We start from the raw sequence: 16696 nt of genomic DNA, 5'->3' as shown, positions 1-16696 counted from the left end.
ATTCCCCCTTTGCAACCTCGGCTTCACGATCAGCCCTGGTGGTCTTCGCTGCAACTGACTGTTTCTTCCTCCGCGGATACAATTAAGAATGTCAATCTAGGATCGCACTGGCTGAGCCATTTTCCATAGATGTTACAATAACAAATGAGGAAACACAAGTTCTGTTCACACTTTCAATCTTTGCCAACTCACTTCGGCTGATCACTCGCGAACTTGGCGTTTTATCGTCAGAAACTTAACGATCGAAAATAATGTCCTCGAAAGTCTGGTAAAAAATTAAACAGACCGAGCACACTACGACCACCTTCCAGTCAAAATCTCTGTGCCAACCTCTCCGTGTGAAAAATGCATAAGCGCTTATTCCTCTTTGTCTTTGGGACAATCTATTCTATCAAAAAGGGGTGTCTCGATTCCTTTTACTTCTTTATGTAAACAATCTGTTACATAACTTGCATAAACATCAACTGTACATGACTTTGGTCTCATTTTTTTCTGTTTCTCTCTTAAGCTCCTAATTGTTTTGCAAAATGTACATGGGGACAAACCCTTATCAATAACTATACGCAGAACAAGTCTGAAATAAAACAAATTTTCTTAAAACTCACCTGGAAAAAACCCACTGAGGACTAGTAAAAGCGGAGGCTATAAACGGGTACTCAGCACATAAATGTACAAAACACTACTGGCTGTGGGTAAATGCAGCAGGGCCTTCTTTGTTTTCATGTTTTCAGTTAGCAGGGTGTACTACATTGAAGTGAGGTTAATTTTTTGGTGCCTTCCCAGAAGGTCCTGTAATGGTTCATTCTACACCAAAGAAATAAGGTACTTTCCACAATGATGGATGCACATGGGGAATGCTTTGAAATACTTTAGTACTTGTTGGACTTTTCATTTCCTCTCTGAAATAAAAGTCTTCTTCACCCATGAACGATTGTTGTAACTTATGAATTAGCACAAAAAAATTACCAATATATATACACTCTATCCCGTGAATCTCTGGAGGAAGGCCGTGCATAGGTGGAGCGAAGCAGTACATGTTGCTGCAAAGGCTGGTGGATGCAGTCACCTTCCTCCTCTCCCCGGGATCCTGTTCCCTCTCAGGTGTTCACTGGTCGAGGCCTCTCTACTTGCGCAGAGACTTGCTTTCGTTCACTTGCTCCAGAGATTTCAGGGACAGAGTGTAGACCAGTGGTTCCAAAGAGTCTGTCTTTGTGCCGAAAAATGTTCCAATATTTTCACTGAAATTGAATAAATGATGTGATTGTTCCAAATAAGTGGTTATTTAGTACTTCTTGCACATAAAATGTTTCTGAATTTAAAATATATGTTTATTTATTAACTTAAGGCAAGCAACTTAACAACACTAAAAGAGTGTTGCAAGTGTTACGATAGGCCTATATTCTGAATTGGGTGCCGCGGAAAAATATTGAAACACTAAGGGTACCGTGAAACAAAAAAGTTTGGGAACCCCTGGTGAGACCATGATACCAAACACAAATTATACAGATTTTGATAGAAAAGAGCATAACAATAATTCATTCTTGACCTCTACAAATGTCCTTGGACATATGAACTGGTATAACGAAACTACACCAAAATATTAATTATATTATTAACTTACATGGCTACTGAAAGATCTTTCTCAAATTTGATGCCTTGATTCTCCTGGCTTGGTTCTGTAGCTGCACTCTCTATATCATAATCGTGATGTACATGTTTAGATACTGATCCTGAAGACAGCTTGAGATCATGAGCATCATCCTTATTGTCACTTGAATGTCCACCAATTTCACTTGGGTAGGTTTGGATAACACTGACAAGTCTCTCTCCAGCAATAAAACTCATTTCTAGAGTGCGCATTAAATTTTTTACTCCCGAGAAAATGATTTGGTCATTCACAACCTCCCCAGACATTTTAGTACTCATTTCTGTCAAATCTGGATCTGGTTTACATTGATGATCCTTACCTGCTTCAAGACCTGAAAGAGAAATATAATATAGTTCAGGACAAACCTTTAGGAGCCAGAGTCGAAATTCTCAGCACAATGTGTATTGCGCTAAGGCCAGGTGGTAAAAGCAGCATGTTTTAAAAGTCCTGCAGAATTCTAAAAAGCTACGGTATAACTTTAAAGTAATATGTTTATTACAATGAAATATTGCTTTATTACACAGAGGAAAATTTAAAATTTTATTCCGTCCACACTGCTGAATGATGTGTGCAGATGATCACGTGATTACATGATTCCAAAATGGCGTTGATGCAGGAAAAAACTCAGTGTGTGTTATGGCTTGCAGAGTTAAAATCTTGTGTTTTGGTGCAGAGAAGGTTCCAAACAACGTTTGGGAAAACACCTCCAGCGGAGACAAGTATCCAGAGATGGTGCAAAAAGTTTAAGCCTACAGGAAGCATAGCAGATTTGCCACGTAGTGGGAGGCCAAGAATTAGTGACGATGTGGTGGATTGAGTGCAGAAGAGCATGCAACGGAGTCCAATGAAATCTCTTAAACAAAGATCCTTGAAACTGGGAGTGGCGAGGTCTACGTTACACAGTATCTTATGCAAGAAAGTGAAAGCCAGGCACTACAAGTTGAGATCTGTGCACGATCCGATATAACAGGACTGCAACATGAGGAAGGAATTTCGTGAATTAACGTTAACCACATTAAATGGCGATGGTGGTGATGCACTTCAGTATCTCATTCTTTTCTCTGATAAGGCCACATTCCATGTTTCAGGAAAAGTGAGAAGACACAATTGCCAACTTTGGGGGGTTGAGAATCCACAGGAGTTCAAGACACATAAAACGGATAGCCCCAAAGTTAATATGTGGTGTGCATTTTCTATGGACCACCTCACTGGTCCATTCTTCTTTGAGAAAGGATGTGGTGAATGGCACTAGCTACCTGAACATGTTACAGACATTCTTTGTGCCGGAACTTCAGACGTCAGGCATCATCAATGAAGTCCACTTCCACCAAGATGGTGACCCCTCGCACACACAGTTTGCCCTTGAAGTTCGTGAGTTTCTTGATGGTCAATGTGGGGAGAGATGGATTGGCCCCAGAGGACCCACACCTTGGTCCCGCAAGGCCACCAGAAATTATGTCTTGTGATTACTGGCTGTGGGGACATGTCAAGGTCCAGGTATATGCACAGAAACTGACAGATATAGACGACCTGAAGTTCAAGATACGTGATGTGATTCACAACATTCCAGACGAGCACCTTCAAAATGCAATTCTAGGATTCATACAAAGAGTGAACAAAGAGTGCAAATGTGTTTGGATGTGAATGGTGTCCAGCTACAGATCTGGCGATGAACCAAACCACATCAAACATTAATTTTAAAGTTTCCTCTGTGTAACCAACAATATTTCGTTGTAATAAACCTATTACATTAAAAGTTATAGGTTTTTAGAATCCTGCAGGACTTTTAAAACACACTGTATATCATCGACCATCATCACGTGGCAGCAAGTGAAAATGCATCATTTTTTCAAAACCACACGAGATATTTAAGTTCTGTATTTTTTGTTCATTTATATACACATGAAGGTATGGCATACTGGAATGACAAAACAATATAGTTGTTGTTACTATTTTTAACAAGCGTACGTACTTCCCAAAATGTTGAGCCCCCCCCCCCCCCCAAAAAAAAAAAATTAAAATCTTATGCAATATGATATATGAAAGCAGTATTGTTTATCACGCACCACTTTTTTGCTGATATGTTTTACTTTTACATATAATAATGAAAACAAAAAACTTGTTCACAAGTCACATCACATATTCAGAAACAACTTGGAATGAGGATGTCAGCAACTGGCATAATGATTAAATCTCCCTGCAAAGAGCTCAAATATGTTCGATAAAGGTTAAAAACATTCAAAATTTTGAAACATAAATGGTCTTGAATTTAAGGGAATGCACACCCTCCCCCACCCCCCAAATAAGAAAATTTTCATAAAGCCTACTGCAACCTAGGATAATTTGCATAAACACCTCTCTCCTGCCCAAGCTAGGGATTTCCACTTCAGGCCCTGCACATTATGCAACTGCAGTTCAGAAACTGCTCAATTAATTATTAAAAATATACAACTCACCTTTCATTTGTTCTGATGCACCTTCGGAACCAAGGACAAAAGTATGCTGAAGTTTCATCTTTTTCTCTTCTCTGTATTCTTCAGCAATACCTTTTGACAGCTTTGCAACCAGATCCATTGTCTCTTCAGGGTAACTGCGAATGCATACAAACAGTGGAATGCAACAGTCGCCACACTTCTTGTGAAACACACATTTATTGAGTTCTAATTTATCTATATATGTAAAGAAAGGTATACAAAATAACCAAGACATAGAGGAATGATGTGTCTTTCAGTTACTTTGTACATCTTTTGATATCTATACACATATACACAGCATGGCAATTAAGATTATTGAGAGCCCATGGTATTAAAATGGGGCTTAAAGGAGCAAAACTCATCGAGAAAAGCTGTTCATCTTGATGTCCTCTACATGCTGGGAAAGACAGTAACTGTAGACCAATAACACATTCCCTCCCTCCCCCTCTCTCACTGTGTTTGTGTGTGTATGCATGTAATGTTACTGACAACATTTTGAACATATGTAAGGGTGAGTAAACTGGGTCCCCTGGAGGGAATGTTGAAACCAGAGCTATCTCAGGAGCTCGGTTGACAGAGCAATGGCACGACATGTCAGAAACCTTGGTTTGACTCCTGGTAACACCTGCAATCTTTGTCGAAATTTCTACATATGTTTGCATTATGGACACTGAAAATGATGCAGAAAACATGGTTCCAAGTTCAGAATTCACGCACTAAAATTCAAAGAAAAGGAGACCCATATTACTGTTAGATGCACTTCAATATTCAAGAAATTTTAAGTTTACACAATGTATTCCTTTAAAAAAGGCTTCTTCAGAATCCAGGTAATTTAAAACACAAATGTAAGAGTTTGTGTTTTCTAAATTTTAATGAAATAATATATATTCATATTACATGGACTTAATGTTTTCTAATATCTTAATTACTACCTGGAAAATTTTACAATCCTGATACTTTTTACGTCTGTTTAAGGATATACCATTACTGAGAATGAAAAAAATGAGAGAAAGGTTAGATGTAGTAATAGACAAGAGAAGTTCTCAACCTGCTTTGAAATTATACATTGAATACTATACATGAATAGTTTCAAAATCTCAAATGACAGATCTTTAAGCTGCAAATCATGCCTTGTGAAAGACAATCCTTGTTTTCCAAGAAATGTTTTTTTTTTCTTTTTATCATACAATTGCAATTCTTTATAGCATGATTTACATCACCTTCTCCTTCTGTACACAAAGGATGCAAGGAAGTGGGGATAATGGTGTTGTGTTTGTACAGCAGTGGTAGAGTGAATTTCATGTTGTTACAACTCACAAAAGAACTACTGTGTAAAAATATGTACTGATCCAAAATGTGTGTGTTGCTATTGACTGATTTGCTTTGTTTTACTTCGCTTCTCTTGCCACTTTTGGCTAATTTGCGAAGATGGGGGATGAGTGATGATATGATGAATGGACACGCACGAACATCCATGCCCAGGTCAGGATTCAAACTCAGGAGCCCTGGCATCGTAGCACGATGTGCTACACACTCCGCCACTACTGGATAACCGCATAACAGTTAAAAATTGAGGATCCTGCCAGGTGTGTATTATTCTCAATGATAAGATCTCTCCTACCCAAAAAATGTTGGTGAAATCCCTCAGTACTTGTGTGAAGTGTACGAAGAGTGTATAATGACTGATGGTGTGAGACAATGGTGGTGCATGTTCAAAAATGGGCAGAGTCAGGGATTGAGGGGTGCCTCAAATCATTGACAGAAGAGTTCTATGATGATGACAAAGAAGAGTTATGACAATTCATGTCATAAGTGTCTTTCATGGGTGTATTTATTTTATTTAACTCACTAATTTATGCTCACCAGTGGAAATGTTACATTATGGCCAACCTGCATTCGTTGGTTGTCATAGTGGGCTATCGAGTTCAGAGATTACACACCTGGTGGCAGCAGTGTACAGTACAGCTTATAGAGCTAGTCAAGAGAACTGTTTATATTAAGAACGTGTCCTTGACTCACTTGGGGAATCTAAATAGCATATTTGTAATTTCATTTTGTTCTAATTGTGAATGTTGCAATCATGTAAGCTATAATGTTGTTCAAATAACATAATTTATGCTTGAATACGAACTTAACTGATATTGGGGTGCAACTGTGCACGGAATAATGAACCGAAAATTGCTGAATGCTGAACCAAAGAACGGAATTGTTTGCACGAACGGGATCAAGGAGCGATTCCTGGAACTCTCGGCAGGGATGAAGGAGAAATGAAGGACGTATAAATTTTTACAAGCCGAAGATATCTGTGAATATTAATACATCCCAAGGATTGCCATGGGATCCGAATAGTGCCAATGAAACACAAAGGACAGTGGATCATGTCACGCTAGGAATATGGATGTGCAATGTAATGTGAGGACAGATATTTGAATATTTGTTCTGCTAATGTGAACTTAGGATTGTGGTAGCCTGAAAGGTCGTAAGTACAAAACCTTCCTTTATCTAAGTGACACCCGATGATGACAGGAGAATCTGTTAAATGGCTGAACCTCCCTGCATCATAATACATGCTAGCATTTGTGTGCATCTAATTGTGGCCATAATTCATGGATGCGTCGTATTGTAAAATTTGGGCAGGAATAAAGTGTGTCAGGTAGCCATCTTGGTAAGCTTGAGCGACTAGTCAGAAACTTCGGTATACAGACCAATCAATGTAAATAATCTTTAACTTTCATATGTAGAGTATTCAATGTTTATCATGGACATTTTGTAAAGGGGATAGTATATGAACAAGGACAAGATTATGTAATGTATATAATTGTGTAATGCCTACTAAGAGCATGAATGGCTGATATTTCTGTGGCTGAGATCTTATTTTAAATATCAAAAAATTTCAAATAACGATAATGTTATTAAAATTAGAATAATGTGAAATCGGCCCGAATTTGGTATTTCAAGATTAAAAGCTTCAAGCATGTAAAGAAGCATATCGTCGAGTATATTGTAAAGAGGTCACCACGTTATGTGATGATAGCTCATGTAACAGGGTTTCTTTGATTTACAGCACTGTTATTGTTTTATTTTGGACAAACAGATACAAAATCCTAGCCGAAATAAATGGCATTTTTGCCTTTTCAATGAGCATTAAGTTGTGTGCCTGAATAGCTGGATCTAAGTTTTGTTTGTCGTTCAGTAAATAAAATACATATTAACTTACTTTGTAGTGTTACCATTAAACCACATAAGGTTCCTCAGTGCATGAAAGTTAGTCATAGATGTACTAATGACAGTATTCTCTTTCAGAGGGGAGAGTTCACCTCGCATGGGTCACTCTGAGTGCAATCATTAATAATAAGCATATGAACACACAGTGGGGTCACGAATACAGTATAAGGATAGGGTTGTGTCCACTTGGGTTTGGATTCTCTATTTCTTAAACCCACCAGTCTGCAAACATTCTCAGGTATAATTGCTCAACGTCCTGGGATTTAAGTATATTAACTACAGTCCCGCAGAATTAAGTTGAGACAAATGGCTGCCGGTGCCACTGCAGGAGTACCAACCTACAGTGAACGCTTCTCTCACGCGAATCACGGGCAATCAGCTGACACCGGGAGATGGGATATTTGAAAAATAATCACATCGTGTAACGGAAATATCACTGTATTAAGAGGACATGCTAAGAAAATTATAAGCATAACACTCACTAATACATGAAATAAAAAAATCAGAAAGAAAGCTCTATGCACTGCCACTTCGCTTCTTTCACCAGTCACTGCACGTGAGTCCTTTCAACAGTTGGTAACATTTCACGCACCCGAACATTAGAGTTTCCGTTGGCCCCGTTACAGCGGGAAGTCCCCCGCTCTAGCCAATTTGAGTGCAGTTGAATCGCTCGCAGAGCGGCCATTTCTCTCAAGTTAATTCTGTGGGACTGTAGTTTTGATTTACATGCATGATGGATGGGAGTGTGGGTCCTGGGTGATATGCTGAGAGAAAGATAGATTAACATCTTGTGGGAGAGTTTAAGATGATCTCAATTGTATATTAGATTAACTAGAAGTCAGTTTACTGATGATCTTATCTCTTGTACAGGGTGAATAAAAAAAAGGGGGTAAATCTCTTGTGTCAGGATAGTAATTGGAATGAATATTAATTTATCTGCAGGGTTGTATATAATTTTATTGTTAATGTTTGAAAGTAGTTTCTAGGTAGAGTCTAATCTCAACAAATTTGTCATTGTGGTTCTCCTGTCAGCGTGACCAGCATTACCGATGAGACGGGTTGACTTTGGAGTTCAGTATTGAACATGCTCGGCTGGTAGGTTCAATCGGGTATTATTGATCCAATAATTACACATCTGTTTAAGCCTCAAGCTGTAATGTTGCAGTAAACTTCACATCACTTTTGAGTTTCACCCATGGCAATTCAATCTCATTTTTGAGTATACAAAACACAGTCGCATGGTAGAGTATGTGGCATGCTTCTTATACTTCAATTTAAATTAGAATTGTGTTGAACAGATGTGCATGCTGTGTGCTTTTAATTGCTTAAAGTTATTTTCTAAGTAGGCATCGCAAATGCAGTTATGCATGCTCAAGGAAACTTACAAAGAACCCAAAAAGAGACACACAAGTGGGTTGGAATTAGTGGCAACACTGTTGTAGAAAAGCAAAGGCTCAACCAGGGCAAATGGGCTATCCCTCCCCAGCTCATGCATCTGTGATGACACAAAGAGCATATTCTGTTCCTGTTACTTGGTGTAGTGTAATCACAATGTTTTCAAAATTGGAGCAGCAGAATCAGTTAAGGATTCAAAGTGTCACCAAGATTGATTTGCTTTATTTTACTTCACTTCTGTGCCACTTTTCGCTAATTGCGAAGATGGGGATGAGTGATGATATGGTAAAATTGATGAATGGACAGTCACAAACATCCATGCCCAGGCCAGGATTCGAAACACGGGACCTCTGGCATCGTAGCATGATATGCTAACCAATGCAATGGGGGACGGCAAAGTGTCACCAAGAACTCCTAGAGGTTTGTGGGGAATCTGCATTACCATATCAAACCGTAGTCAAATTGGTAAAAAGCTTTCAACAAGTGACCAAAAATGTGAAAGATGAGCCTTGGCCAGTTCATCCCAGTGCAAGCGAGGAACAAGTGTTTCCACATTACAGGAGATGGATCAACACCATACAGTGTGTAAGTTAGCTCAAGAAAAGACAGGATTGTCACACAAGGCAGTGCTACACATTGTGAAGGAATGCAAAAACAATACATCACAATGGGTTTCACACTTTGAACAAAAAGCAGAAATGGCAAAGATACAATTCCGATCACACCCACTTGGAGCACTACGAACACAAAGAGGAGGCTTTCTTATGCCTTATCATTCCATAGATGAGACATAGGCTAAATCACATGAGCCAGAATTGAAATGCCAATTGAACAAGTGGGGTCACCATGAAAATCAAAATTTCGTCAGAATTATGGGTTATTCTTGTGTACAGTTGCATTGGTGTCATGACACCAGATTGCGAATGCACCACATCATACCAAATTTTAGAACACAATCTGTGACTATCTCAGAGAAAAAGAGATAGGACTAGTAAGTACTCAAGCATCCACTGTACTCCCCTAATACATGCCCCTGTGACTTTCACTTGATCCTGAAGATAAAGGCGACATTTGATTCATAACTATTCCAGACATTATTCTGGCAGTGGAACAATTTCTATTTAAGTGTTCAACCAAGCAGGCACTGCCAACTTCCACATCGCTGGCAATGGGTATTTCAAAATGTTGGTGACATCAAAGGTTAGTAAAGCATTATGTATTTTTTTCTGTATCTGTAGTAATTAAAGAGTTGCCACTATCAAAATTCTAACCCTTGTATATTCTATTATCAAAAAGTGTTTGAAGTAGTCTACACTAAAAACACATATGTTTGTCTTGAGGCCATCATCACTTCGTATACCACAGTGAATAAATTACTTTTAGCACAATATAAACTGCTCATTCCTTACCTCTGCTTTTCTATTAGGAGAAAACTGCCATTGTTAGGAACTCACTTAAATTCTTATAACTTTACAGCATTGAATAGTTTGTCTTTTCATTCTCAACATTACCTGATTTGTCTACCATAAATGAACCTAAATTATACGGATTTTTGTTTCTGAAACGATATACTGACTACAATGTAATACAACGTAATTCAGGAATAGGTTGTTGAGGAATTCAAATTAACTTGGATATATAACCATAACTTTTCTATTGCTACAATTCTAAGCAAAAATAAAAGGTTAACAATTGCTGTGTATATTTACCTGCAACCTAAAAATTCTATGTTTGTAAATATTTGTCCTAGACACACCAGTCTGTTTTCTGGGAACTTGTGCTTGTTGGCAAGCATAAAATCCCTCCGAAACTTCCAGTGTAAATCACTCTCATGGTCTTTCCTGTAGGAGTCCACATCCCACTCGGAATCGAAATTCATGGTAACTTGAATTAACTCTTCTTTCTGATGAATCAGTCTAGAAAAATGCAACTATTTTTTAAAAATATTTAAAAAAATAAAATTGTTAAAATCGAACTAAAATCACAACACATGGCATAATATCAAGGTAGGTGCAAGAACCGGCTGACTGCTTGTCACATAAACAGGATTAATACATTTTTATACTTGTTAATCATTTTCAATTTTTTAAACTATGTTTGAACCTTTCCTCAACACATTTTTTCTCTCATCACTGAAGAACGATCGAGGTCGATCTGAAAACTTGGAAGACAAAACAAGTTACCTGTTGTAAATTTATCTTTAGTTCAATTTTACAAATACAATTTTAACATGGTTCGATTTCGATTTACTTCTGTTAACGCATAACTAACTAACTAACTCTCTAGCCTTCTTAAACCTGAAGGTTCATGGCTGCAGCAACACAGGCCTTCCATCTGTCCCTTTCCTGAGAAAGATTTATATGCTCTTTTTCATCCCTAACAATTTCCTTTAGGTCCATCTCAACATTATCCATCTTCGTCTTGGTCTACCTACTGGTCTCTTACCATCAGGTTTCCCAACAAGAATCCTGTAAACTCTTCTTTCATCTCCCATTCGTGCCACATGGCCTGACCACCTAAGTCTTCTTGATTTAATCATTCTAATAATATCTGGACATGAATACAAATTATGTAGTTCTAATTTATGTAACCTTCTCCACTCACCTGCCTCATCATCCCTTTTAGACCCAAATATTTTTCTAAGGATCTTATTTTCAAATACTCTAAATTTATGTTCCTCTTTCAATGTAAGGGACCAAGTTTCGCATCCATATATTATTACAGGCAAAATTACTGTTTTGTATATTTTAACTTTTAGTTTCTTAGATATTAAACGAGAAGACACAAGTTTATGAAGAGAAAAGAAAAGTAACGCATTTCCTGAATTAAGCCTGCTTTTTATTTCCTCTTTAATATAATTTTCATTTGTTAGTATTACTCCTAAGTACTTGAATTTGGAAACTGTTTCAAACAAGTTGTTATCAATAATTAGATTTTGATTATTATCTAACACTTGGTTTCAGTCTGTAAGCATATATTTAGTTTTCTCTTTGCTAACTGCCAAACCTATCTCTTTAGCTGCTTTGAAAAATATTTTAGCATTCTTGTTAATTGTATTTACATCATCCCCCAGTAAGTCTACATCATCTGCATATGCTAACAGTTGAGTCACACCATTTAATTTTAGTCCTTCATTAGTTTCTTTTACCTTTCTAACAGCATATTCTAAGGCAAAATTAAAGAGCAATGGAGATAATGCATATCCTTGTTTTAACCTATCATGAATTGTAAATTTGCCAGACATATTAATGCATACTGCGGAGTTTTAGCGATTACTTAAGATTTTGTTCAATATACGAGGGTGTACCCAAAAAAAACGGATTTTTTTTAAAAGCCTTTTTACAATACCTTATCACCAGGGCCCGGATTTATAAGCACAATCATACAGTAAAATAACCAAGTTAATAAGCACAAAAAATGAAAAAAATAAGCATAAACAAATACAGGAAAATCTGAAAAACATTTCTTTATTAGATCTCTTACCTTATTCAAAGCTGTTACAGTATGTAAGGAAGGTCATCCTGAGAATTTCTTGTGTGAAGCTCCTGTGTCTGTCAGTGAAGAATGATTTGTACAGTGAAAATGTTCTTTCCACGTAGAATGACATCACAGGCACATGTGAAAAACACCACAGTTCTTCTTCTGTGAATTCCTCTTCAATGTCTGTTTTTTCACCAGAAATGTTTTTATAAATTTGACACAATGTTTTGTAACCGGGATTTTTCAGTAAGACCTGACTGAGTTTGTCGGACACAATTTTAGCAACACCGTGAGTTTCTGAAGACAACGTTACTGAAATTTCATCAATGAGAGAAAGCGATTGTTGCAATGGATTATTTCGAGCTTTCAACTGTGTTATAATACGAGGCAATTTGGAAAAATGATTTTGGATGTACTGTATCTTTTATTGGATCCCGTTTCTCCCATGCAGCTATTTAGAAGCATTGACCTCGTCATCCCAATGCCGTCGTGTGATTGAAATAGGATTGAAATATAACAGATTTGGGAAAAATATGCTATTTTAAACCAAAATCATAAAATAAGCAAGCATAAGCATAACTGTTTCCTGCAGAAATAAGCATTTATAAGCACTTTCAACCTTAGTTAAATAGCTCATTGAGGTATGTAATACAAAGTATAACCTTTCTCCTTAAATTAGAAGTCTGGAAAAGAATATGAATTTCGCTTACAAATCCGGACTCTACTTATCACCTTCAAAGTACTCTCCATGACACTTAATACATTTGTCCAATCTGTGATTCTATTCTTGGAAACATTTTTTAAACTCATCTGTTGTGATGGCTGACAGCTTCTTCCTCATTGTTTTCTTCACCTCTTCTAAGTTGTCAAATCGCTGTCCCTTCATGTCCCTCTTCATTCGGGGAAACAAAAAGAATAGCACCCTGTCTCGTCACCAGTAATAACTTTGGAAAAAAAGTCTGGGTCGGAGCTCTTCTTTCAAAGCACGACATGTTTCCACTCGACACTCTTTTTGCTGGTCACTCAGATTCCGAGGTACAATTTCGCAGCAACCCTTCTCATTCCCAACTCTTCCGTTAATCTTTGCTGAACCGAGCTCCAAGACAGTCCAGATAACGTCCCCAGCTCTTCAATGGTCCGTCGTCGGTTTTCGAGCACAAGTTCACGAATTTTGTTGACATTTTCGTCCATTCTGGAAGTTGACGGACTTCCAGAATGAGGTTTGTCATCAATCGACATGTCACCTTTTTTGAAGCGAGAAAACCATTCGTACACTGGAGTTTTCCCCATAGCGCTGTCCTTGTAAGCTGTGTTCAACAACACAACATTTTATACGGCATTTTTCACGAGCAGGAAACAAAATTTCACAGGCGCAGACTGTTCTCTTACATCGGCCATCACAAAAAACGAGGTGACCAGAGACAACCTTCCCCAGCAAAGCCACTGGGTGCACTGAAATCATGACGAGTTGCTCGACACTTGCCTAGAGGGAAAAATTCGTACTATGGAAGATCCCCCCAGCGCAGCGCTATTCCTTATCCCCTCATATGCTTTCGTAGTTAGGTTAGGCAGGCCACGTCTCGTTCTCTTAGCATTAAAATTAAGTCTATAAATGCATTCCACTAAGTTTCTGATTTACTTATATGATACTTAGAGTTGCTTGTCAACGGAAAATACATTGTCCATGCAAAGCATGCATGGTAATTTTTAAGTTTTTTTTCCAACATAAATAACTGTTGTTGTTTTTTCAAAATCCAAACAGTGCTCATTACTTTAACGGAGGTTCAAATTTCATGTGACAATGATTGCCAAAATTCTACGATAATTAATTAGTCTTTCTGCTAGGAGAATTGGAAAAAAAATCATAAAACAATTGGAACCGTTACCTAATATTGTATTCTATACACAAGGGCAAAGAGTGTTTCGGCCAAGTTTTGCAAGCATAAAAATAACTTTTTAGTTAGGCTTCAGAACTCTTATGAACAATGTACCGTTCACATCCATGGATATTGATTAAATATTAGGTTTTAGATTTCCACTCCTGATTAGATATGAAATATTGCTAGAAAATCTACAATAAGAAGTTTAGGAGTCACTTGATGCCCATACTTTAGTTTGTGTATAAACAACATTGTTCTGAGCTTCATGGAATCTAAGTTACTGTTGCTCTGTTTGAATTATTAAATGCCACTTTTATATCCTTACATACGTGGTCTGTTAGGAAAGTAATGAGACTGGTAACACTGTGCACGAACCAGCAACGCTGCTGCCCCCACCTTCACACGGCAGGTAGGTGAATGTTTGCCATTGACTCAGTACAAGTTTCAACTTGCTACAGTTGCTACACAATTGTTGAGAGCGTCTGAAGTGAAGTTGTGTTTGTGAGGTGCGTTACGAAAATGGACTGCCAAAAGTTTGAGCAACGTTGTGCCATCAAATTTTGTGTTAAGCTTGGCGAATCCGCCACTGTGACTTATGAAAAGTTACAAAGGGCTTATGGAGAACATGCACTATCTAGGGCACAAGTGTTCAGATGGCAGAAGCCCTGTTTAGAAGGCCGAGATCAAGTGAAAGACGAACCTCGGTCGGGAAGACCTTCAACCTCAAAAATGGATGACAATGTGGAAAGAGTGAGGTCTCTTGTGAGGTCAGATCGTCGATTGACGTTGAGAACGATCAGTAGTGAGTTAAATTTGAACGTGTGTACCGAATGAAGTCCTTGCAAGACCCAGGAAAGGGTGACCAGACATTGCACGCACTTGGATGCTGCACCACGACAATGCAGCATGTCACATGGCAGTCTCCATCAATGAATTTTTGGCATTCCTGTGGTTCCTCAGCCCCCTTATTCGCCGGATCTCAGTCCCTGTGACTTTTTTTATTCCCCTTGCTCAAAAACAACTTGAAAGGACGCCATTTTGATACTTTGGATAATATCCAGAAGAGCGTAACCGACGAGCTAAAAGGTATTCCAGCAGAAGCATTCCAGCACTGCTACGAACAGTGGAAACAACGCCTCCATCGCTGTGTAGCTGCCCAAGGGAACTATTTTGAAGGGAATAACCTTGATTTGTAAAAATAATAAAATTCATTGTTTACAGAAAATCAGTCTCATTACTTTCCTAACAGACCACGTATTAATCAGTGCTATGAGAATTCAGGATGATGAACATTTACTTGTTGCCAGTAACCTTACCAAATATACTTTTAAATAAACATTACTAATTCTGAAGTAAAGTAATATATACTGCTGGACAAAAAAACCCGGACACCTTAATATTTGACATCTGAATTGGAATTACTTATGAATTACGCTCTCAGTTAAGTATTGAACAACTGAACATTCATTATTGAACATTTTCCATACTTTTTCCGTTTATTATTTATGTATTTATCTACTCGTATTTACTTATTTGGAACACCTAGTAGGCTCAAAATCAATTTCATGCAATTTCGTTTTAATTTATTGATTTTCAATTCCTGTTGATGTTATTTTGTTTAATGTCTAGAGAGCCATGAATTTTGGTTCATAGTAACCATAGTAACAGATATTATTGACATTGTCATTGCTGGTGTTTTTCTTGCAAGTGTATTGTAAGTTTGCTAGCTTGAAAATGAGACATGAAGAGGTAATAAAAGCAGTAGTTCTTTGATGATGGTCGTAGTGTGCGTTATATTGCTAGGGTGCTAAATATAGCACGAAGTACTATCCATGAAGCTCTCAGATGGTATGATGCAACTGGTTCCTATGGTAGAAGACCGGGTTCTGGTCGGAAACGATGCACAACAGCACGGGAAGATCGTTTCATGCGTATCATAGTCTTAAGAGACCATCGTACGACTTCAAATATTGTGGCACGGCGTTTGAGAAATGTTCATAGAGCTGTGGTTTCTTCACGAACAGTTCGTAGAAGACTGAATGAAAGTGGTTTATCATCTCGGAGGCCGCTACAGGTCCCAGGTTGTTAGCACGTCACCGGAAGCGAAGACTGGAATTTGCTACACAACACTTACATTGGAATGTGGAGCAGTGGGAAAAGGTTTTATTCTCCGATGAGTCAAAATTCAACCTACGTTCATCAGACGGGCGTGAACATGTGTATAGAAGACCTAATGAGCGTTATGCACAATGTTGTTTCGTTGAAATAACACCCTTTGGAGGCGGCGGTGTCATGGTCTGGGGAGGTATTTCTTTACAAGGACGTACAGAGTTGGTTCTTGTGGAGAATGGAGCAATCACAGCTCGCAGGTATATTACAGAATGTTTGGCAGATCATGTAGTACCATATGCACCATTCATAGGCCCAGATTTTGTTTTTATGCATGACAATGCGCGTCCTCACATTGCGAATATTGTCACGGAGTACCTGGACGAAGTTGGGATTACGCGATTAGAATGGCCACCACAAAGTCCGGACCTAAATCCGATAGAGCACGTCTGGGATCAACTGAAACGACATATCAGAAACCGCGC

General features: G+C 38.1%; 1 protein-coding gene across 2 annotated transcripts in view; it reads right to left on the bottom strand.

The window, feature by feature from the left end:
- LOC145990204 (uncharacterized) overlaps positions 1 to 16696 on the bottom strand; it is a 101271-nt gene that overhangs the window by 66797 nt on the left and 17778 nt on the right. For both annotated transcript variants that reach the window (XM_083125870.1, XM_083125869.1), the window contains exons 2-4: positions 10452 to 10658; positions 4105 to 4238; positions 1622 to 1979 (exon numbers count right to left, since the gene is read on the bottom strand). In XM_083125870.1, coding sequence (XP_082981996.1) covers positions 1622 to 1979; positions 4105 to 4238; positions 10452 to 10621 — 662 coding nt within the window. In that variant the 5' untranslated portion in view covers positions 10622 to 10658. The remainder of the gene's footprint in view (positions 1 to 1621; positions 1980 to 4104; positions 4239 to 10451; positions 10659 to 16696) is intronic.

The sequence above is a fragment of the Lepisma saccharinum genome, chromosome 7 (genome assembly GCF_977018435.1).
Source record: "Lepisma saccharinum chromosome 7, izLepSacc3.1, whole genome shotgun sequence".
In the NCBI taxonomy this organism is placed as follows: Eukaryota; Metazoa; Arthropoda; class Insecta; order Zygentoma; family Lepismatidae; genus Lepisma; species Lepisma saccharinum.
Note: the sequence above shows the minus strand (reverse complement) of the source record. Positions and strands in the feature narration are given on the sequence as shown.